We start from the raw sequence: 25215 nt of genomic DNA, 5'->3' as shown, positions 1-25215 counted from the left end.
CCCCACAATCCATATTGAAATCTAATTAGAAGCAACTTTCCAACAAAACTGAACTTTCAGTGCATTTTTAATGTCTGTATATCCCTTTCTGATCTCAGGTTGCGACTCTTGAAACAATGTAGCAGAAGTCATAAAGCATGAAGTCACTTCTGCTAGATTGGTTCAAGGAGTCAGAACAAGTAGCACAGAGTATAAACAACCAGATTTTGTTTGGAATAAAGATTACATTTACAGATCATTTTTAAACCACCACTGGAATGTTAAATGAATGCATATTGCAAAATTTGCTTAGAAATCCAGTTTCTTTCATTAGTCAAAAACGTGTGTTTGTAGATAGGCTTTAAAGAGTTCTGCTACTATGAAAGTGAGCTAGAGAGTGACAGATACAGTCCCTGAATGCACTGGCATGTATAGAGCACACGTGTGAGGCCATGCCTGGGACATATAAGGGTCTCCGTGCCGTAAATCAAGGCTGTACAGCTGTTACTGCTACATACTGTGAGCTATAGCATGACCACGGCCGCAAAATTCGCATTCTGAATATCCCTACCAGAAACAACCCGTGGCCCTGAAAAGAATGACCAAGCAATCGCACACGTAGCTTCCCAATAAAAGTGACACGTACGTGAAACGCTGACAAGCGCCCCATCGGTGTGTCAGGACAGCCAGGTTCGTGTACGATCTCCCCGTTGCACTATATTCACTCCCACGTTGCATGGGAAGCCTTCCTACAGACTGGGACCACATGGCCCGGGAGATGCTTAATCCCTTGTAACCAGCCCCACCCTTTCTCACCTTCCCTACAAGTCACTGCTCCATATGGCTGCTACTCCTCCCAGCCGCTACTCCGCCATACCGGCACGTGCCACGTGATCTTCCGCCGCACCGTGGATGACGTCACAGCGTCGGTTTGTCAGCAACTTGAGAGGGAGTAGCTGAGATCTCGAGAACTGTAAGCGCGTCCCGCAAAGCGTCGTCAGAACGTAGAGAGGCGGGGCGGCGTGCGCGCACCTTGTTGTTATTGTTAACCCATTCCTGGCGGTCGTGTTGTAAACGCCTGGTTGGTGGGAAGCTGTTAAGAAGCAACAGGTTTAAGCTAGTCATAGATGCAAAGATCCGATTGTTCCGGTGTCGGACTGGGACACCAGGGGCCCACTCTAAGTATTATTTTCTTCCTTTCCTTAGTCAACCTCTATTCTCCTATTGTCTTTTCTTTCCATACTATAACATATTATTCCATCTATTTAGCCTCTTTATTCTCATAGAAAAATGGAATGGCCATGAAATTAGCCAAATATTTAGAAGCAGGAGGGCCCACTGACACCTTGGCCCATCGGGAGTTTTCCTGGTATCACGGTGGGCCAGTCCGACACTGGATTGTTCTATCGGACTTCCCCATCTCCCAACCTGCCACTAACCATTCAGATCAAATAAAGTAGAAAAAGAACAGATCAGCCGATGTTCTGCCCCTGACACCAATCGTACGAAAGTGTGTCTGACAGCTGGCCATAGATGCAAAGATCCGATCGCTCAAATCCTCAAACGATCAGACTTCCCCATCTCCCGACCTGCCACTAACCTTCAGATCAAATAAAGTAGAAAAAGAATAAATCAAGACGATGTTCTGCCCTGACAGCAATCGTACGAAAGTTATGTCCGACAAAAGCTAGTGACAGTCTCCCTCTGAAAATCGTACGATCGGCAATACACACAGAGATATTATCAGCATCCGAAAGAAATGTTCTAACCTGTCCAATCGACTGAATGACCGTTCGGCATGGCACGACAGATGTCGGGACTCTACACACACGATCTGAAAATCATACAAATCGAGGATTCGTGCGATCTGATCTTTGCATCTATGACCAGCTTTAGCGCCGTATCGTCACTTGGTCTGAGGGGCTAGCTAGGATCAGTGATAATGTATGTCCATGAAAAATAAAATTTTTTGGGGGACCAGAAAAAGATTTATGTAAAATCAGGGAAATGCGTTATAATTTGAATTAGGGATGCACCGAATCCAGGATTCGGTTTGGGATTCGGCCAGGATTCAGCCTTTTTCAGCAGGATTCAGATTCAGCCAAATCCTTCTTCCTGGCCGAACCGAATCCTGATTTGCATATGCAAATTAGGGGCGGGGAGGGAAATCACTTGACTTTTTGTCACAAAACAAGGACGTTTAGGATGTTTTTCCCTTCCCACCGCTAATTTGCATATGCAAATTAGGATTTGGTTCGGTATTCGGCCGAATCTTTCACAAAGGATTCGGGGGTTCGGCCGAATCCAAAATAGTGGATTCGGTGCATCCCTAATTTGAATATATTTGACAAAAGGTGCCTGAGCAGCTTCTGGAGTGCACTACAAATGGGGTTTAAACTCCATCTATCCAAAAACCTTTGCAATAAAAAAAGACTTTTTTGTGGAAAACTATATTTTTTTGTTTTCACCATGCCTCCCCTTGGTTAACGAACTGCTAGAAATAGTGCCTTCGATTCGAAGGTTTTGATCGTATCGTAAAGTTGAAGAGGATCGAAGTGAACCTTGCCCCACTTGTATTCAAATCGATTCAAAGTTTTTATGCCCCACTTCCTTTATGCCATTTTTTTCAAACAGGAAGTCCTCTGGAGGCCATTTTAGGTGAATTTTCGGCCTTAATGCTCACTTGCTATTTGCATGAGCCAGGTGGAGGAGGCTCCCAAACTGCTGCATTAAAAATGTAAAGAAGAAGTGAGGAGGAGGAAGGAGAATGTTGTTCCAGCCCTGATGAGGTGCCCAGGGTGGCTACATCCCACACTATGTGGGATGCAAGTCACCACAGAAGGGGAAGAGAGGGGGACAGGGGCTGGAGTGTCAGAGGGAGGGGTTCCTGGGGGGAAGGAGAGGAGAGCGGGTCAGCTGGAGGGTCCCGTAGAGGAGGAGAGGTCAGGGAGTGGCAGGAGTAGGTTAGGGAGGGTGTCCCCCAGCCCACATAGAGGGTCCTCCAAGGCACGCCAAATGTCCTCCGCAACATCTGGGACACGTGGCAGGTCTGACACCCCAGCCAGGGGAAGTAGGGCCTATCCCAGGGCACGCCACGTGTCCCCTGCAACATTGGGGACACGTGGCAGGTCTGACACCTCAACCAGGACTGGGACTAGCGCCCCCAGGAGGAGGCATGCCAGCACAGAGGAGGAGGTGGAAACAGCACCTGCCTCACAGAGGAGACAGGAGGAGGAGAAGGACGACGATGAGGGCCCCAGTGGGCGAATCTTTACCAGTGACGAGAATGCAACACTGGTCGATGAAGTCATCGCGCAATGGGATGTGTTGTTTGGAATTCAGTCCCAGCATATCAATGCTGCCAGACGACAAAAAATCTGGCAGCGGGTAACACAGAGTCAACTCTGTAGACACTGTACACAGGGATCGCAACACTGTGTACAAGCGCTTCAGTGACCTGAAGCTTTGGATACAGGCGAAGTTTGCTGCCAGGAGAGCGAAGGCCCAGAAGACCAGCGGAGGCCCAGTTCCACCTTTGAGGCTCAAGCCTTACGAATGCCGGCTTCTGGACAGTATGGGCAGAGAGGTCTGTGAAGGTTTGGAAAGCCCATACCTGGAAACAGATTGGAGAAGTAAGTACACTTTAATACAAAACATTATCTCACTCCTTTTAGCCATATTATTCTCATTTGGCTAAATAGCTAATTTCCCCTGTAGCATTTCACTTCTTTGCTTAAATATTGCTCCTGTTTGCCATTAGAGGATTTTATGTTTCCAGTATTGTTGTTTGTTTCTGTAGTAGTTAGTTACGTGCAGCTGTAACATTGACAAAATGCCAAACATTTATTTATTAACCATTTCCCCACTAGAGCACAAATGTTTAAAAAGTGTATTAAAGTGGTTAATGTTATCATTCAGACTCACATCATGATATTCCAGTCTCTTATTTCTATGAATGCATTGTTGCTATGGTAATTTTCATCCTAGCAACCATATTGTTGACATTGTCAACTGTAGAGCTGATGGAAAAAAAACTATCAAAGTCAAAACATAATACTGTGCACCATTTAAACCATTACTTAAAGGTGAACAACCGCTTTAATTTCAGTGTGTAAAAGTGAAGTGTGAAGCTGTAGAGCCTATAGCACCTGTATTGTCTTCTATTACATTCTCTGCTGCTCACATCATTGCAAACAGTGTCATGAATTTAATTTTTCAACCTTAGCATCTCCCTTGCAGTGCCATGATAGACTCCACTTATACCTTAGCATCTGCCTTGCAGTGCCATGATAGACTCCACTTGTACCTTAGCATCTGCCTTGCAGTGCCATGATAGACTCCACTTGTACCTTACCATCTCCGTTCCTGGGCCATTACATTTGAGTTAATATTTCAAAGGACAAATTAAATATTTCTGAAGCATGTTGTAGGTCTGGCGATCAGGCTAATAAACAAGTACAATTGCACTAGCTTATGATTGTGTTTTTAAATACCTTTTTTCTTTCTTCACAATTGCAGCACCAACCGCGTACATCGCGCCGTGCCTTGGACAGAGACCAGGACCAGGACGCAGATGCTCAGCAACCCCAGGAAGAGGGTGAGGCCGCAGATAGCCCTAGAGCCCTGGAAGCTCAAGGTACAGTAGAACACGAATCCGCTTGCACTCCCTGGCCCTCCTGTAAGGATTCTGCTAGGTGCCCAGTCCTTGGGGGATACGGCAATCCCCACAATGCAGCAATGCTTGAAGATCAAAGTAACTGGCACTCAATAGCAAATGCAAAGGGGTAATCCCCTACGTGTTTATTAAGTCATACAAAAACACAACGCTTCGGGGGCTTGCCCCTTCGTCACCGGACGAAGGGGCAAGTCCCCGAAAGCTCAAGGTACAGACATGTTCAATGTTGTGGCCAATGTAGTTGCTTCCTCAAATTGTTTGGAACAATACTAATGTCCTATTTCACATTACAGAACACCGAGCTCCCCGCCGTGCCCAATCACCAGCCATGATTCCTGTGGTGCCCCCCAGACGTAAGAGCAATGTTTATAACTAATAAGCCCTTCCTTTATTTGTCTGTGTGTGTTAGCAAACATGCAATGTAAAGATGTAAAGATTGTGTGTATGCTAAAAAGTACTTGAGGACATTCATCAATCTGGCTTGCTAGGACTTCTGGGAAGTAGTACTCTTTTATTTTCTCTTTAAGGGCTGATTCCAGTTGTCTGTCTGTTGTGTTGACTATTCCAATAATGGAGTTATGTCCACTGTGTAGTAGTAAAATCTTTACAAACAGATCCGCACACACATAATTCTTTGCTGTTGGGGTGCTTACCTTACCCCTTTTGTTAGGCAACCAACATTGGTGGCACAATAAGAGGTAAGCCCCCCCCCAACTGCAAAGAATTGTGTGTGTGCAGATCATCACTAAATCCTCCCCTTAACACATCACACCTGTAAACTGAATCAGGTGCCATAAATTACAATCCCTGACAAAGTTAGGTGATTGAAGTAAACTACAGGTCCCAAGATGCATAGTGTAGCTATTGTAGCCAGACTGCAAATAGGGAAAAATGTCTCCAAAATCCATACATACCCCCTTTAAAGGAATATTTGAAGTGTCTTTGTATCAAATTGAAAATAGAACATACCCACAAGCCAGCCGTCGTTTCTCCTCGGCTGAAGAGGTAATGGAGAGCTGACTGACGCAGGATAGTGGCATCATAGACACTTCCAGGAAAGCCAGATCTCACACTCATGATGCATATGGGAATCACACACCACCTGCACATTAATGGAATGGGAGCGCTTACGATTTCGGTAGCGCTGATGTTGATGGCGAGGTGGTATGAGTGCAATCAATGACTCCTAGGCAATTTGGAAATTGGCCAATTAGGAAAAAATCCTGTCTCAATCTTATCCACTCTGCCTGAGTTGAGGGGATGGAAATGAGCCTTTGCTAGTGCAGCAGCAGTGCCTGCAGAACTTGCGCTAGTATCCTGCTAAAGGTGGGCTGGCTCATGCCAATGAGACCTGCTGGAAACTACCAGTGCCCAAGAAATGCAAAACTGCAAGCAGCTTGCACATCCCAGGCACTGCCTGAGACCGTGCCGTCACAGGTTCAATGGCCTCACTGATGAGGCCATAAACCTGCACAATGGCGGCACGACTCAGGCGGTACATCCTCACAACCTCATCATCAGGCAGCTCGTCAAAAGAAAGTACAGGTCTCCTGAAGTGACGAGGCTGCCTGATTCTAGCAGGGACAAGGTGTTCCTGCTCCTCAGCCTGCTCTTGGGCCTCAAAAATGGCTGCTGCATTTTTTTTTTGCAAAGTTTTGAAAGACAAATGGCATCTGGTGCGGTTTTTTATGAGTAAGCCAATGTTTCCCAGCATTCCATGCAGCTTTTAACCATTTTTGAACTAAAAAGGATTGTAGTGAAAACCCTGTAATAATGGAAAAATTGTTTAATGTACGATATCATCTGGTCAGAAAGCAAGAAGACTTAAACTGGGCATAGACACACAGATATAATCATACAAATCCTCGATTTGTACGAATTTCGGACTGTGTGTGGAGTGTCCCGACATTTTTCATCCCATGGAGATCGGTCGTTCAGTCGATCGAACAGGTTAGAAAATTTTTGTTGATCTGACGATTTTCAGTGGGAGACTGTCACAAGCTTTTGTTGGACATAAACTTTCGTACAATTGCCATAGTCGTGGCTTTCTATTCTGAATTTTTCTGTACAGTTTATTCTTGGTATTCTGCTCCACTCATTCTTACAGTTCTATCTTGCTTCTTATCTATTGTCCTGCACTCGTTTACCTTTATAGTTTGCCCTTACACTCCTGTCTTATTGTTCTTGCTGTTTTCTTTCTATATTGTGTTTTTTCTATGCATTCTATCCCACTCATGCTTATTTTTTGTCCCACATACTTTTATACCCGCATTCTTGTGATTAAACAGACTTGCATAACTGCAACCTTATTCAAGACCATTAGCCTGACTTTTGGTTAAAGACTGCAAGAAGATCATTGTAAACAGATTAAGGGATACTAAGAATGTTTTTTGCAGAGTTTTAGGCCTCACTTGCTTTTGAACACCAGAAGCTGATTTGCTGCCTGCTTTTTTTAATATGAAAGTGTGTGGCAGCCCAACACCCTAAAGTGTTCCTTTGGGAGTCTGGTCTGAATCTGAGCCATAGTTGAACCTACAATTTATTGATTTTTAACCAAAATATACCATCCCTATGATACTGGGTTATGTGGATGGCATTACATACATGTATATGCATTTTTATATGTTGATATTTTTTTCCTCCTTGAAGAGTTTGTGACTTTGTTGTATAATATATTTACAGGCTTTTTACCAGCCTATGGATCCTGATTTTTACAAGCGTCTTGAGGGTAAACTGACTTAACATCTAGCCACTATAATACCACATTATGGGGCATATTTATCAAGGGTCGAATTCCAAATTGAAAAAACTTCAAAATTCTAATTCAAAAAGACGAACTGAAATTAAGTTGAAGTTTTTTTTTGGTCGAATAGGTCAGTTTTTGATCAAATAGGTCCGTATTTGGCCAAATTCGAATCATAAGATTCAAATAACCAGTGTCGGACTGGGACACCAGGGGCCCACCCAAAAACCTTTAGACCAGGGGCCCACTCTAAGTATTATTTTCTTCCTCGACTCACTCAACCTCTATTCTCCTGTTTTCTTTTCTTTACATACTATAACCTATAATTCCATCTATTTAGCCTCTTTAGTCTCATAGAAATTGGGAATGGCCATGAAATAAGCCAAATGTTTGGAAGCAGGAGGGCCCACTGACACCTGGGCCCACCGGGAGTTTTCCTGGTATCCCGGTGGGCCACTGCTAATAACCACTTGTGTTTTAATATTAATAGTGGATGCTGACATTTGAAAGCAAATAATTCAGGACCAGTGTCACATGTTTCAACTGTACACATGTTTATTGATATATTACTATATTTTTTTCTTTTTTGTAATGTTTATTAAAGCAAATAAAACATAACCTTTAAAAAAAAAAATAGTGGATGCTGAATGACCCAAGGTCACTGCTGCGAGTTGCAGCATTTTGTTCACCACACAGTTGAATTGAGAAAAGAGTCTTCAATACAGATACCTGCTGATATTTTTAGTTAGGAAATTAGACTGATGTAATGGGTGAGTTGGAAAATTTTCAACCTGCATCAGGGCCTAATTGCCAACCTGTTACTGAAATCTTCTTCTATTTTCTAACCCCCGACCCAGTTCACTCTGATTATGCCACAAATAGGTGGGGTTGGCATAGTAACATCACTATAGACTGGAGCTCTGTGCCAGTATTTCACCAAAGGGGAGGAGGACAATTATGATTGTTTATATGTTTATATTTTAATTACACAAAATAAGGTGAAATTAAATTGGAATTACAGCACCCTTTAGGAGCTAGGAGAATTTATACATTGCGTTGAAGAGTATAAAATTCATGTTTCAGTATTTTCCTTCATAAAGTAGTAGAGCACCATGTGGATAATAAAATGATCCACATCCATCATGAGTATATAAAAATAATTCAACTTTTAACCAAATCTCTTTCTTTGTTTTCCTTTGGACAGCTGTTCTTTTATAATGAGACAGTAGAACTAGTAATGGCTGCAGCAGGAGCCCTGCTCTTCTGTGGATTTATCATCTATGACACACATTTATTGATGCACAAACTGTCCCCAGTGGAGTAAATCCTGGCGTCTGTCAACCTTTATCTGGACATCATTAACTTTTTTCTCCATCTGCTTAGAATATTACAAGCTGTTATGTGCAAATAACTATGATTAGTGTATGCCATAATTTGGGCTCATAAATTCCTATTGTTTTATTTTTTTTCTCTAAACATATTTAAATATAATGTGATATGATGCATATGTTTTAGTCAATTACACTCTATAAAAAATAGTTTTCTGTTAAGCTTCATCAGATGCAGTATTGCTGTAGTCACCGACTAGGGCCTGTCAAAGCCTAAATGCAGAAGAGAGAGTAATCTAGGGGAGGGTCATGAATAGAGTTGCTTTTAGGGCTCTTACAGACAAGCATTTTTACCTGCGCTCCCCTGCGTTCCGTTTTTCTGCGTTCAGCTGCAAGGGAGCGCAGGGATAGACGCATTACATTTTTTCCAATGGGGCTGTACTCACACAGGCGCGTGTAGGCGCCGAACGCAGGAAAAATGCAGCATGTTGCGTCTCAACCTGCGTTCGGCGCCTACACGCGCCTGTGTGAGTAGAGCCCCATTGGAAAAAATGTAATGCGTCTATCCCTGCGCTCCCCTGCGGCTGAACGCAGAAAAACGGAACGCTGGGGAGCGCAGGTAAAAACGCTCATCTGTAAGAGCCCTTAAAGTTGCTTTATTTAGTACATCAACAGACACATCCTACATGAGCAACATCTTGCAATGCTCTGGTCACTCTAGATTAATCTTACCTCAATCTTATCAGTTAAATGAACTGGTAACACTGATAAATGTATGTTGCTGGTTGCTGAGTGATTGTAGTTAAATTAGACACAGTTGCTGCAGCTGAATTTGAAGTGTACATCATTTTTCATTTGATCTGGTAACTAGTCCTTCCAGTGCTAAAGCAATCGAATAGAAGGATAAGCCTGAAATAAATATATTGTATGCTTTTTCTTAGCCACTGCTTTCTGGGAAAGACCCTTTGCTAAATTACCAAATCATTACCATTTGTATAAGTGTATGAATCACCATTTTCTTTTTTCATTTCAACTTTGAATAAGGTTCTGTGCCAACGGAAATATTTTTAATTAGTGTGCAAAGCAATGTCATTTATGAATATCGTATCTGCACATCATATGAAAATATATTAAAAATTATATTTTGATAAACATTTTGTATTTCTTGTTGGAAATAAACTTTAAGGGGCAGATTCACTAAGGGTCGAATTTCGAAGTAAAAAATACTTCGAAATTCGACCCTCGAATTGAAATCCTTCGACTTCGAATATCGAAGTCGAAGGATTTAGCGCTAAACGTTCGATCGATCGAACGATTAAATCCTTTGAATCGAACGATTCGAAGGATTTTAATCCAACGATCGAAGGAAAATCCTTCGATCAAAAAAAGTTTAGCAAGCCTATGGGGACCTTCCCCATAGGCTAACATTGACTTCGGTAGGTTTTATCTGCCGAAGTAGGGGGTCAAAGTTTTTTTTAAAGGGAAAGTACTTCGACTATCGAATGGTCGAACGATTTTTACTTCGAATCGTTCGAATCGAAGGTCGAAGTAGCCCATTCGATGGTCGAAGTACCCAAAAAATACTTCGAAATTCGAAGTATTTTTCATTCGAATCCTTCACTCGAGCTTAGTGAATTGGCCCCTAAATCTTTTTGTTGTCAGAGGTTTGTAAAAAGGTATACAAACTGTTGCACCAAAATTGAAATGCAAAACTTATAATTATGAACAGAGTAAATAAAGCTCAGTTATAGCAAAACAATGATGGTTAAGCTATAGCTTCTGCTAGAATAAACCATAATCCCTAAATGATCAGGTTCAAGCTTTATAAAACAATATAATAGTTATATGCTCAAAACTGGCCTGTAAATGTTCCCGCCAGGTTAGATAAAACTCAAATATTATGTTTACATTTCTTCTGATGCAAGTGCCTGGAGTTCTCCCACACTAGAGATTGAGGTTACTGCAGCCAATAAGACAACCAAGCTTATCCTGAAACAATTGTTTCAAAGGGGTTGTTCACCTTTCAACACTTTTTTTCAGTTCAGTTGATTTCAGAAATAAAGACTTTTTCCAATTCCTTTCTATTTTCTGTGTGTGACCATTTTTTGAGTATTGAAGTGTAAAGTCAAAATTTTCACCCTCTAAAGCAGCTCTGGGAGGGGGATCGCCGACTCTCTAAACTGTTCTATATTGATACATTTAGTTGATACATTTCTTATCTTTGTCGCTGCTGAGCAGAATCCCTGAGATTCATTAAAGGGGTTGTTCAACTTTTAGTATGATGTAGAAAGTGATATTCTGAAACAATTTGCAGTTGGTTTTCATCTTTTTTTATTTCTGGTTTTTGAGTTATTTAGCTTTTTATTCAGCAGCTTTCCGGTTTGCCACTTCAGCAATCTGATTGCTAGGGCCCAAATTACCCTAGTAACAATGCACTTATTTAAATAAGAGACTGGAATATGAATAGGTGAAAGCCTATATAGAAAGAAGAATAATCAAAAGTAGCAATAACAATAAATTTGTAGCCTAAGGCTGAGGTCACACTGGGCGATAAGTCTCCCGCGATTTTTAAAAGCGAGTTCTGGCGACAAGTCGTTTGTTTTGTCGACACATGAAGGTGCATGCAAATCACGAGCTAATATGTACACAGCACGATTTGAGATCACCTGTAGCTTTAAAACGCGCAAAGACCCTTTTTGGAGCGATAGGTGAGAAATAGCATGTACATAGAGAAGCACAGAAATCTCCCACAAACGTCAAAACACTACGTAACAATGCTACGAGAGGCCGCACCAGTACAGTCAAACAAAACAAGCAAGGCAAGACGCAGCGCACAGCACTATGGCATGATAATCGATTCCTGGTAAAAGTCGCTCAAAACTTTCCTTCTTAACAAGGGGCGATCGCATTGTTGCCGCGACTTTCTTTTAGAAATCGCGGGCGACTTATCGCCCAGGTTGACAGCCTAACAGACCATTTGTTTTTTAGATGGGATCAGTGACCCCCCATTTCAAAGCTGGAAAGAGACAAAAGAGCAAGACAAATAACTCAAAAATGATAAAATATAGATAATAAAGACCAACTGCAAAGTTGCTTGGAAATGGACATTCTATAACATAAACTACCTCAAAGATGAACCACCCCTTTAAAGGCAGCTGCTAAAATTAATACATAGTTGCTAATAAAAGGTGCTGAAAATGTATCAATTAAATGTGCCTGATCACAGCTGTCAGACTGAAACACCAGAGACAAGGGCATTAAACTTTAAAGTTAGATTTTGGAAAAACTTTAAAAGATAAAAGTTGGAAAGCAATTAAAAAGTCTTAATTTTGGGGAACAATCTGAAAACAATTGAACTGAAAAAACGTGTTTGGAAGGTAAACAACCTCTTTAATGTATGATTTGCCCATCAGCTGAAAAGATCATTTCAATTGACATTGTCTAGTTGAAGCTGTGAAAACTGTGGCTAGCTGCCAGCTTGGCCCTGCAAACAATTGGACAATGTTTACATTTCACTGTGAATTATGATAATTTTCTAACCTAACCAATCGATTTTCTGACCAATGTCATGTGAAAATCATTAGATTTTAGACGATCATTCTGTGCCCACTATCCTCACGATAATTTGTCGTTAGGGAGAGAATGGCCACCTTTAGCCACTAGGTACATGGAGTCGGCTTGATGTCTAGTCATCCTGTCCAATCTACTTGGTAAATGTTATCATTTGGGACTGGATCTTCTAGGATTAGGGCTAGGGTTGTCACCTGGCCAGTAAAAATGATGGTTGATCCCAATGCTATTAATAGGGAAAAAAGATAAATATACAGGGAGGCCAGTCTTTTTTTTTTCTGGAAAAGGTGGCAACCCTAAGTACGGCTGGATATTAATCTCCTGTGGAGGAAAGCTTATAAAATGGCAACATGTTCCCTAGCATCTATTGGAGTTACGGCTGCCACTTAGCTGATATTTTACTGGCCTGTAAAAATGATGGTAGATCCCAATGTTATTAATAAGGAAAAAAGATAAATATATAGGAAGGCCGGTATTTTTGTCCAGAAAAGGTGGCAACCCTAATTGGAGTATAAGGAGTATAAGGTTGGAGGCCCAGTGGGACTGGTTTTAGGCCACATGTCCTGTCTGCAGTGTATTGTGAATTATATACATGACCTGATTGCTATTGCCAGCTAGGCACTTCAAGGAGGGTGAGGGCAAGTGTACTAAGTTAAAAAAGGCAGATTGCTTTTTCTTTGTTGCCCTTGACTTTGCACCCTGCCTTCCATAGTTGTAAACGAGCTCCCACTGTACATATTGAAACCATATACGGTTACCTCTTCCTGTGTATATACAGACTATATCATACGTAAGGGGCCGCAGAATTACCTTAATACAGAAATAAAACAATCGTGCTTTTTTTTATCTACTTGCTACTTATAAGAGGAAGCATCACGACTGACAACGAAAGGGTTACTAAAGCGTAAGGAGCGCGCACGTTCTCCCCGCCTCTAGGCGAGTTCTTGACGTGCTGCGGAAGCGCTTTCAGAAGTGGTCGGAGCTCTGCGTTGTCCTAATCGTGTGACACGTGTTGGGGATCTGTCGGTAGGTCACGGGCCCGGTGTAGGAAAGTGTGGGGGGTGGGACTGAGAGACTCACTGACCAACAGGGAAGGAGGAGAAAGAAGAGCGCGGGCTCTATAAGTGGGTTCAGGCCATGCTTTATCCGGCTGCACGTGGCGCTGAAATTGTGCGTCAGCCAATGGCCCCTGATCCCTGAACAGTCTCACATCCCCACTCACTCGGCGGAGGCAGCAGATAAGACAGGCTGGGTGTTTTAGACGAGTGGTATACAACCCGCCTTGGTTTTATTAGTTTGGGTCAGGCCACACTGGGCGTTTTGGGGAGATTGGTCGCCTGGCTACAAATCGCCTCGTTTTTGCGGCGACCAATCTCCCCAAATGCCCACTATGGCCTGACCCTTATTAGGATAGAATGAACATCAGGCGTTTCTGAATCATTAGGGTAATAGGCCTCACGAGGAGATTCAGGGAGATTTTGTTGCCTGGCTACTAATCGCCTCATCTTTTGAGCAACTATCTCCCTGAACTGCCTCAGCGTTTTTCCCCATAGGCTACAATGAAAAGTTGCCTGCGCTAATGCACACATGGCGATGCGTTTTCAATAGTTGAAATAGGTCGGGCCGCACAGAGTTTTGGGAGATTTGGGCGACTAATCGCCTCGTTTTTGGAGCCAATCTCCCCAAACGCCTTCCCTGAATATGCGCCGGCTAAAAATGAAAAAAACGCTGGCGCTAATCACACGCGGCGATTCGTTTTCTGAAGTCGCCCAAAGTTTCCTCGCGAGGCAACTTCGGAAAACAAACCGCCGTGTGTGATTAGCGCCGGCGTTTTTTCATTGTAAGCCGGCGCATATTCAGGGAAGGCGTTTGGGGAGATTGGTCTCTGCAAAAACGAGGCGATTAGTCGACAGGCGAACAAATCTCCCCAAAATGGGTTGTGTGGACTTAACCTTATGCGTTTAGAGGGCTTGTTCACTATTGAGTTATCGTTTAGCATGGTCGTGTAGAGAGGGGTCTTCTGAGACCATTTGAATTTGGCTTTCATTTTTTTTCATTTGTGTTTTTTTTTTTTGCGTTTAGTTTTTATTTCAGTAGCTCTTCAGTTTGTCATTTCAATCTGGTTGCTAGGATTCATGTTCCCCAGCAACCAAGCATTGTATTTAGTAAGAAAATGGAATAGGAGAGAGCGCCTAAATTGAAAGACGAGTAATACAAAGTTATAATAAATTTATAGCCTCACAAAACATTTGTTTTATAGATGGGGTTGGTGAGCCATGTTTGAATGCTGGAAAGAGACAGAAGAAGAAGGCAAATAATTAAAAACACAATTATAAAAAATGAAAGGCCAGTTGAAAAGATGCTAAAAAATAGCTATTCTATAGTACAGGTATTAGACCTGTTATCCAGAATGCTCGGGACTTGGAGTTTTCCAGATAACGGATCTTTCCGTAATTTGGATCTTCATACCTTAAGTCTGCTAGAAAATCATGTAAACATTAAATCAATAGGCTGGTTTTGCTTCCAATACGGATTAAGTGTATCTTAGTTGGGATCAAGTACAAGGTACTGTTTTATTACAGAGAAAAAGGAAATCATTTTTTAAAATTTGGCTTATTTTTATAAAACTGATGAGTCTATTGGAGACCGCCATTCCGTAATTCAGAGTTTTCTGGATAACGGATCCTATACCGTATACTAAAACTTAATGTAGTGATTCACCTTTAAGTTAAGTATGTTTACCCCAACTGTTGTGCTGTGTACATTTCCAGTAAATCAGTGGGCACAAACCAAATGCTGTGCAGGATAAATGAGTTACCTTATATTGTGACAATGGGCACTTGGTAATTCACTTTTAACGGTAGTGAATCTTTAACATTGAGCATGATTTGGCATTGTTCTGCAGGTTGTCATTTTATCTGCTTTTTAGTTTACCCAAGTAACAGTAATAACATAACTAATATTGTAGCTTCATATTTCAATATTTTCAATTTCAATATTTAAGCTGGGATGAGATAAGAGGTAGGCAAATAATGCAAATGCTATTTAAAACATAACTAAAAAAATAACAAAAACAAAAACCTATTGGAATGTTGCTAGGAATAGGCCATGCTATAAGATACTATAGGTTACTACTTATAACTACTATAAGTTAATTATATGGGGGAGACTCTCTTTAAAGATGTTGACAAAGAACATGTATTGCTAGAAAAAGTTTAGGCCATTAATATAATTGAGTGAGTTTTTTTTCCTTTAGCACTAATATAATCTCCCTAGGAATACTGACTGCTTTTTATTTTTTCCTAGGGTCTCTAGTATTTTTTTTTTTTTTTTTAAATACATCAAAAGCAAAATGGCTAAAAGCTTAAGAAGCAAGTGGAAAAGGAAAATGCGGGCAGAAAAGAGAAAAAAGAATGCACCTAAGGAACTTGCCAGATTGAAAACTGTATTGGCCAAGGGAAGCAATGTACTTATGGATGACGTGAAAGAAATTGCAACCATTGTGCCTGCAAAGAAAATAAATGAGAAAATGGACTTGGACGTTGATGCGCCTGAAGGTGAGGGTATACATGGGAGAATTGATTTCCTAATCAGATGTTTAGAGTAGCTCAGTGTAAATATCATACAACGGAAAATTATTTTAGGTTACAGTTTTAGTTGTAACCTTATGTCTTCTATATGACAGCATTACACATTGCTAGATTTTTCGATCAATCCAGTATTTTTGATAATGGACCTAGTGGAGTGTGATATTACAGAATGATGAAGCAAAGTACTCCTGTCTTCTAAGTTTCTTGGTTGCTAGCCCCTATGCTTAGGCCATATGAGTCGGATTTTGGCCTGCAGAGAAAAACAGATCAAGATTCCGCTCCTCTGCTGCTGCCCTTCTGTCCTATATGCCTGCACCAGGAAACATTACCTCTGCTCAGGTGCAGGCAGACAGTGTGGTGCAAAATTTAAAATCTAAGCCCTGTAGAATAGAATGGTGTTTTACCAGGCTTATCTTTTATGTAAACTGTGTCTTCTCCTTGTATCCAGCTTGAATGGCTGCCCCCATGGCTGCACAGTATCTTGTTTATATAAACTATAGTAGTCTTTCTGAAGCAAACGCAGAAACTTTACCAGTGTAGGACAACAATACATAATATTATAATTACTTCATACCCTTTTATTATTTGGTGTTATTGTTCCTTTAAGTCTGGGGTGCTTCCTTTAGAAAGTGCTAGGGCATAAAAGTTCATTATGCCTATTTAAACAGGCTCTCCAGGTTACAGGTTGAGGGACGGGCAAACCAGTTATCTGTTTGTGTTTTATAATAATAATTAAAAAAAACTATTTTTGAATTAAGTAAATAGGCAATGTACATTCTAAACAAAAGCTTTTATTTTTTACAGAAGCCAACTGTGTATTGCACTCAGACTGTAGAGGTACAATTGATACCTTGATTCCAAGGTGCCTACACATATTTACCTAGCCTGTATTCAGGACTTTTTCGTATGGTGTATTCCATACATGTATCCTGTTTGTTTATCTAGCTGGCATAGGAATGGTAGTTTGGTAGATCTGATGAATTTGTTGAACTTTGGTCGTATTTTTATAGTTAAATCACACATTTTGTTTGGTCTACACAGGGTAAAACAATCTATCATGTATAAAAACATATACATAGTTCCATTGGATACTTGTTTATTTTACACCATTTACCAAAAGCATAATATTTGTTGTTTGTGATTTGCTTGATAGACTGTAGTGTAAGTAACTAATTCAACGACCCATGCCAAGGGAAACCAAGTGGTATCCAGCGGTTATTCTGTAGTGAAATATTAAAAAAAAACTCCTGTGTCCTTCATAAATCCTTAAAGGGGAACTGTTGTGAAAATGTAATGTAAATTTCAGCATAATGAAATAAGAAACTTTCTAAATACAATCACTTAAATATTCTGCATCGTTTCTGAAATAATCAAGTTTATATTCACTATTCCTCTCGGCATCTGTTTCTCTTCATTCTGTCTTCATGCAGCAGTTGGGTGTCAGATGAATGATCCAATATATCTTGGGGCTTCCTTTCCTAGCATATGTATTAGAGTTCACTTAAATAACTTATTCCAGTACAAACAAAACCAACAAAATAACTGCATTTTGCACAAATTCTGCATGTAGAGAGACAGGATTTCTGGTGATTTTAATAGTGAGCTCTAATACATCTAGGCAAAAGGAGCCCCCTATAAGATATATTGTATCATTGATCTGACACCCAGCTCCTGAATGAAGACAGAATGAGGAGAAACAGATGCTAAGAGAGAAATAGTGAAGATAAACTTGATTATTTCAGAAACGGTACAGAATGTTTAATTGATTGTATTCAGAAAGTTTCATATTTCAGTGTGGTGAAGCTAACATGAATTTTTTTTTTTCTCCCTCTTTAATGGGAGTCTTGGCATAGTCCTTGGTTAGAGCTTTAAAGAAGGAAAGCAGAAATCACTGGGGAATGCCTAATGGCCAGGGACCCCCCCCCCTCCAGTGATTACAATCACTGACCTTAAATTCCATGAACATGCGCACATGCAGTAAAATTTAACATATTTACTGTACTACTTATCATAATGGTCCTAGACGGCTATTATTGTACAGTTTATCTTGAGCCTTGTGGTTAGCCTTTGTGTTGAATATATTGGTAGCTTAAACATATGGAGGTTGGAATGCTACCCCCATCTTTAACTGTACCCCGCTCACTTTTTCATAAGAGGTATTTTCATTGGTTGTGTGGTTCTGCGCACTAGTTTTAAGGATACCTTTTAACAACGGTAATATTTCTCAAAATATGTGCGAAAACTTACTGCTTTATTTTCCAACTCTAGGTGAGTCAAGTAAGATGGATACGGAATTAAAACGCAATAAGAAGAACCTGCGTGACCAGCACGGCCAGTATCCTGTATGGTTCAATCAAAGACAGCAAAAAAAGCTGAAATCACAATGTGGAAAGAAAAAAGGCAAATCCAAGCAGGCAAAGAAATTGGCTTGGTAGATATTTCATTCCCAACCTGTACAAAGCAAATTTGACAGGAGTGAGTTCCAGCTGATTCAATGTACTTGCTGTTTGTCATAAAGAGCAAGAATCATCTACAGCAGAACAGATGAAAATAAAATTATACCTGGCTTATAGAAGCAGACTGTACTGTGGATAATGAATAATGGCGTCTTGTATTTTAAAGTCTGCATTTTTGATAGTTTAAAAAGGCTTTTTTTGTTTCTTCTGAGTTGAACTGAGCTGCATGTTAACTATGTACTGCTGCAGCTCTGTGTGACATCCTCTTACTTTTTGAGTTGAAAACACAATCGCATTTGTTATAGTTCTGAATATGCATTCTCAACAGGTTTATTGTCTTCTCTGGATGCATGAGTGACAGAGAACATGTGCCCATGTTGATTAATAAATCACCTATAGTTTTTTAAAGAACAGAACTATAAAATACACTGTACAATTAACCCTCTGTGAGACTAGTTAATTCTTGCTAGATATTCCACTTATGTACTGAAAATAATAATCGATGCTATTATATTGATGATAATACAGGAAGGTTGCTCAAGATCACGAGTGAATTTATTTTTTGTGGATTCTGAATACACCAAAGTTGGATTCGAAGCAGAAGAAATAACCATTTCCATAAATGATAGTTTACCTGGTAAAATATATAAAACTGCCGTGGTAGAGTTATTTTATTGGGCCTAGATAAACCGAACCCGTAAATGGTACTATACAGAGAAATCCTGTATTTAAACAGGATCTTCAGATCATCTTGTTTTCTTTGTCAATCTTCAGAGATTTCCGGTGCACATGTCCAGACTGTAGGTTCTAGCAAATGCCAGAGGGGCTGCTGTAAGGTCCCATAGACAGTCACTATTTAATGGGCTGGTGGAGGACCATTTGGGCCTCTATGTACTCTATGCCAGGGCCTATTTTTACTCTTAGTCCTGACCTGCTGGTGCATGTGTGAAAAAGCTCAGTGCCAGCGCTCACTTATGTGAGAAATCCGAAGATACCTAAGATGCTACTCTGCATGAAAATGTCAACGATCATGCCAGGGCAACTTTTTTTCTAGAAAAGTACTATGGAGGGAGAAAGCAGGGAGGGGAGAGAAGGGGATGGAGTTTTTTTTCTTAATGGAGGTTTAGTTCTTCTTTAAAGGGGTTCTGTCATAATTTTTATGGTTTACTTTTTATTTCTGACACTGTTTACGTTGCAAATAATTCACTCTACCGACAAATGTGTGTTTTTTCCAACTATAATATTGGTGTGAAGGCAGCCATCTCAATGCATCGTGACGGATTCTGAGCTTTGAGAAAGAGCTTCAGGTTGGAACTGCTTTAAGGCGGCTATTGTTTCTCTCATTCTCACTGTACTTCAATACGACCCAAGCAGTGCTACATAGCCCCACATAGACATAGATATGAGAATAACACCCAAGCAGGAAAAAAAAGGGGGGGGGGGCATTTTTAGCAATACAAATGAATCCTTCAGCAAAGGTGTCAGAGAGCTATTACTCTGTTTAGCTACCCATTGTCCTGTTGATAGGCTGTGTGTGTGGTAAGATGGAAATGTTTTTATTAAAATTATTTTCTCATCGGTGCTCCCTTAGTCGATCACCTGGTTACACCATAGGCCAAACATTGCATGTTTTGCAGGAAATAAATGGCGCTTACATGTGGCGTCATGATTATGTGCCCATAAGGAAGAATCGGTTGCATTCAGTCCTGTGCTCTAATGCAAAAATGCCTGTGTGTAAGAACCCTTAAATAGATATTTTTTCTGACTTTGTCTTTAGCTGTTCCTAATCCTGTCAGTCAGTGATTCTCAGCTGTGCAGCTGCCTTGTAATTAGAATTGTGTTTCAGAGAAGACATTCCCTGCCACTTTGGGAGAATGAATTAGTTACTTTAGTTAATTTATCATCTCAAAATTGATGAATGCCCTACCACATGAGTTATATCTAATAGATAGTATCTCCTGTTAAAGGGGAAATTATTTTTGATACCAGTTCACAGAGCCTCAACCTCCCTTCCCCAACAAGATCAGTTGTCACAACTCAACTGTGGCTGATAGCACATCCAGAACTTTAGAGTCAACATATTTGGTTATTTGACTTTCATTTTTGTCATGGATCTCAACTGGGAACAGTCACAGCAGCCCAATATCACAATTTGGCTTCCTGTGTGGTACTATTCCATGGTCAACGAAGAAACAAGCTAAAAAGAAGTTGGCTGTTACAACAAGAAAATCATCCAATTCAAGAAAGAACTACTTAAAAAACAAAAGATTAAGCTTTCGCAATTGTCTGTATAGAGCCCACATTTGAACAGAACTGAAAATACTTTGGTTCTTGTAAAACAATCTAAACTGGAAGAGTGGGAAATAAAGAACTATCGTGAAAATGATAATCTAATATAAGTGAGATCATACTGAAATAGAAACATTACTAATATAATTAATTCAAATGTCCCTACCAGTTACTCTACTCTTCACTATCTCCCTCTTATCTGTCTTACTTCATTAAGATTCTGATTGATAGTTACATCTAATATATCTTTTGGGGTTGGGGCTCCCTTTCTAAGCAGACAGGATTTTAAAAGACAACTCTAATACATCTAGAAAAAAGGAGCACCCCAAAGGCTGTATTAGAACTAATTGTCAATCAAAATCAGAATCCCCACTCCTGCTTGAAAAGGGAAGCGTAACAATTATTTTTAAAAAGACAGAATTGTACAGAATTTTTATTTGATTACATTTAGAAAACTTCTTATGCCTCTTTATAGGTCCCTGGTGAGGCCTCAGCTGGAGAATGCAGTGCAGTTTTGGACTCCAGTCCTTAAAAGGGTTATAAATGAGCTGGAGGGAGTGCAGAAATGTGCAACTAAACTGGTTAGAGGGATGGAAGACAAATTATGAGGGTAGACTGTCATGGTTAGGGTTGTTTTCTCTGGAAAAAAGGCGCTTGCGAGGGGACATGATGACACTTTACAAGCACATTAGAGGACATTATAGACAAATAGCAGGGGACCTTTTTACCCATAAAGTGGATCACCGTACCAGAGGCCACCCCTTTAGACTAGAAGAAAATAACTTTCATTTGAAGCAACGTAGGTGGTTCTTCACAGTGAGGACAGTGAGGTTGTGGAATGCACTGCCAGGTGATGTTGTGGCTGATTCAGTTAATGCCTTTAAGAATGGCTTGGATGATTTCTTGGGCAGACATAATATCAAAGGCTATTGTGATACTAAACTCTATAGTTAGTATAGATATGGGTATATAGAATTGATGTGAAAGTATGGAGGGGTGTGTGTATGGATGCTGGGTTTTCGTTTGGAGGGGTTGAACTTGATAGACTGTCTTTTTTTCAACCCGATTTAACTGTAACAATGATGAGGCCTATATGGAATGCCTAAACTTGAACACATGTAATAGTGATAAGAGCACAGTTATTTCTCATGGTAAAACTATGGTGATCAAAATGCTTTGAGCCACTGGCAGCTAATTCCCCATTCTCATGTATGGCACACAGCTACATTTCCAAACTTAGTTCATCTTTGGAGGCCTTCAGGTAAGCAATAACTAATATAAACATCCTCACAGAGGCTAAACAGGACCCCTCCTCAGAACTGTAGTCTATACTTTTGTATGTGGTCTAGTGTCTTGTGGCGAGGAACAAATGAGCTGGTAATGCTGTTCATATGTTTTAGTTTCTGACTTGAATTCTCATTATTTCTCTCAGCATGGTTGTGAAATTTTTATTGCTATTTTCTATAAAGACTGGGCATGTTATAATGTGCTCTATGTTTTGGTTCCAGATGCTTTTTCTTTTGAGTTCTATTCATGCAGAATTGCTCTTGGTCCAGATATTACTTTTTTTATTTCTGGCTGTTTCTGTTGGCTCCTTGATGTTCTGTTACCAGATAGCCTTCTCTTGAAAGTTTCATTTCTTCAGTAAAGCAGCATATAGAGCAGTGAGCTCCTGCAGTAATTCCATAAAGAGGATAATTAAAAACCAGATCCAACGAGAATAAAACAAGTGCTATAAACACTGATGACTGCAGAAACAACAAATTTAAAAATAAGGGAATATACATTCACTACCATAAAGTGCTATAATCCATCCATAACAATGAGTAGGTGTCACCACAAATAACGTTTTACCAGTTCAGTGGAACAGGTGGGCTTCCATAGCATCTTAACAAAGCAATAGCACTTTCCATGAATTTACATATGGATACAGCGTGAAAACACCAAATGCAGCCTCAAGCCCTGTTACATACACATCAGTAGATGGCAACAGAGAGGCACTGGGATTGTCCTTATCAAAAGTAAGGGAATACATGGCCCACTACATGCAACAGAACAAACACAATCAATAGTGTGCATGCACAATCAACACTAATTAGTTCCAGCAATATAGATTCAGTCCCCTATGTAAAACCCCTCAAAACATGAACAGTCATAAATTCTGATTGCACATTTGCTTCTGTTTTGTTACATACCTATTAACATTAAGGTATTACAATATTTTTTTTAAAAAATTCAATGTTTACATTTGACATTTTGCACAAAACAAGATCACTCTCGCCTTAGCAAAATCCCTTCCACCTCTGTGCAATTAAGTAATTACCAACATCTCAGGTAAGGATAGTTAATGCTGCCATCTTTCTCATAAGACATGCTCCTTCTGGCATGACACTGTTTTTGGCTTAAAGTGTAAATTATGTTTTCGGTGAACCACTGTCCATAGAGATATATAATATAGGTTATTGGCCTTTAAGCTTGATTTACTAGATCACTTGAAACTCCAAGGACATCTAGAAAATCCAGCTACAAGGGCGGCATTGATTGCAATTTAATTTAAATGCAATAAGCGTGTCCTTGAATTTTCAAGTGATCTGGTAACCCTACTTTCTACACCCTATCTTAGTGATCCTGTATAGAATAGACAGTTCACTATCTTGGCTGAACTGCCATCATTTATCATTTGAACACGCAATTAAATGGGTGGTTCACCTTTAACTTTTATTATGTAATAGAATATCCAGTTCTAAGCATCTTTACAATTGCTCCTTGTTATTTATTTTTTTATAGTTTTCTTATTTGTCTTTTTCTTCTTCTGACTCTTTCCATCCTTCAAATGGAGGACACTGACCCCATCTAAAAAACAAATGCTACGTTAGGCTACAAATTTACTGTTAGTGCTACTTTTAATTACTGATCTTTCTATTAAGGCCCTCTCCTATTCATATGCCAGTCTCTTCTTCAAATCAATGAATGGTTGCTAGGGTAGTTTGGACCCTAGCAACCAGATTGCTGAAACTGCAAACTGGAGAGCTGCTGAATAAAAAGCTAAATAACTCAAAAATCACTAATAATAAAAAATTAAAACTAATTGCAAATTGTCTCAGAATATCACTCACTGCATCATACTAAAAGTTAAAGGGGACCCATCACCCAATTTTTTTTTTATAATAGTCAAGCAAAATTAACTTTAATTACACAATATAAATTATTTGAATCTTGTTTCCTTCAGTCTAGGAGAGAAAGACAATATTTGATTGACAGCTGATATTTTTATAATGAGCTTATAACAGCTACGAATGCTTTAAAAAAAATTGACTTTTATCATACAGATTTTTGTGTCTGGGTGACAGGTCCACTTTAACTCAAATGTGAACTCTTTTCTTTACTAGGAGAAATTTGAACTACTGTATATTGCTTATCCTGTTACTATATACTTTAATTGAAACGCCATTATGTGATGGTCTGTGGTTTTTAATTCTCATGAGAAATGCTTTCAAATTGTTCTCTCAACCTCCACATGAAACATGAAAAATCCATGTTACTGATATTTGCATCAAGACTGACGTGCAGGTAATTTATGGCAGTAGAGGCCCATCACCAATGTGCTTAAAGTTACAGTTTTCTGAAGGCTATTATATAAAGTGCCATGGCACATTGGGTTTAATTCAGCGCACCTGAAACTACAACTGTCAGTTTCAATTGACTTGAATGGGAAATGCATGCCAGTGCTGGTACCGGTGAAGCGACAAAAGTAATAGAAGTGAATATGCCTTGTGTGCCATCTACCTTGGGTGTTGGTGTTATACACCCGAATTTGCACTTTCTACCATGTCTAACCAATGTCAACTTTTTTTATTTATTCAGTTTGATTGTTATTTTTTAACCTTGATTTGTTTTACTTGTTACCCTCAGCAAAATTTTTTTTAAAGATATCCAGTAGGTGGCAGGCTTTGCTTAATCTACAATAATAGGGAAGCCCATGTCAGATTTAAAGCTTTAAAATATAAACAATTACAAATGCTGAGTGCATATTGTGGACACAAGTTGCCATTGCCAAGTGAAATTATTTTAGAACAATTATTCCTTAGCAAATCAGTAACAATGCTTTTTGTGACTCAGCATTATTGTACAGAAAAACCATCATGTCCATCCTGGTGTTAGCAAGATGCTTTGGTATCCAATGATTAAACATAATGCTTTCTCACTTCTTCAGTTTACCCCACTGTCTACAATACAGTGTGCTTTTCAGACATGAAATAATGTTTTTCCACAAAATGTAACCACTAGTTATTGCAGTTACTGATTAGAGTTTGAAATATGTGAGAGTTAAAAGATTGAAATTAATGATTGAATATATTTATGTGTAGGATGTACTTTTTCTTATCAATATATACTTAACTATGCCTTATCAGACGGCATTAGACCCAGATAGGAGGGTGGACCCTGACAAACAGGATATTGCCCAACAACCTGTTGCTAAGCACTGGCGTAAGGCCTCCCAATTTAAATGTATGCCTATAGACCATATACCTACACCACCTAGGGGTGGAGATATTGAGAAATTACTATTGCAAAGTGAAGCCTT

At 39.8% G+C, this 25215-nt stretch overlaps 2 protein-coding genes and 1 long non-coding RNA gene across 5 annotated transcripts in view; 2 read left to right on the top strand and 1 right to left on the bottom strand.

The window, feature by feature from the left end:
• The window catches only part of xpot.S (exportin, tRNA S homeolog), a 39575-nt gene extending 38575 nt beyond the window's left edge, over positions 1-1000 (bottom strand). The window contains exon 1 of one of the 3 annotated variants that reach the window (XM_018255991.2): positions 796-1000. The gene's annotated coding sequence lies outside the window, so the exon portion shown is untranslated. The other 2 variants (XM_018255994.2, XM_018255993.2) reach the window with 2 other exon arrangements.
• A 1217-nt stretch (positions 1001-2217) lies between these two features.
• LOC108713161 lies at positions 2218-9091 on the top strand. The gene is made up of 4 exons (XR_001935121.2): positions 2218-3611; positions 4498-4615; positions 4948-5007; positions 8602-9091. It is a non-coding gene; the product is annotated as an uncharacterized LOC108713161 (long non-coding RNA).
• Positions 9092-13252: 4161 nt separating this feature from the next.
• Positions 13253-18882, top strand: llphp3.S (LLPH pseudogene 3 S homeolog). The gene is given in 3 exon segments (NM_001086052.1): positions 13253-13321; positions 15602-15852; positions 18154-18882. Coding segments are annotated over 2 exon segments (372 nt in total). The 5' UTR covers positions 13253-13321; positions 15602-15647; the 3' UTR covers positions 18321-18882.
• Positions 18883-25215: the final 6333 nt, after the last annotated feature.

The sequence above is a fragment of the Xenopus laevis genome, chromosome 3S (genome assembly GCF_017654675.1).
Source record: "Xenopus laevis strain J_2021 chromosome 3S, Xenopus_laevis_v10.1, whole genome shotgun sequence".
Classification (NCBI taxonomy): Eukaryota; Metazoa; Chordata; class Amphibia; order Anura; family Pipidae; genus Xenopus; species Xenopus laevis.
Note: the sequence above shows the minus strand (reverse complement) of the source record. Positions and strands in the feature narration are given on the sequence as shown.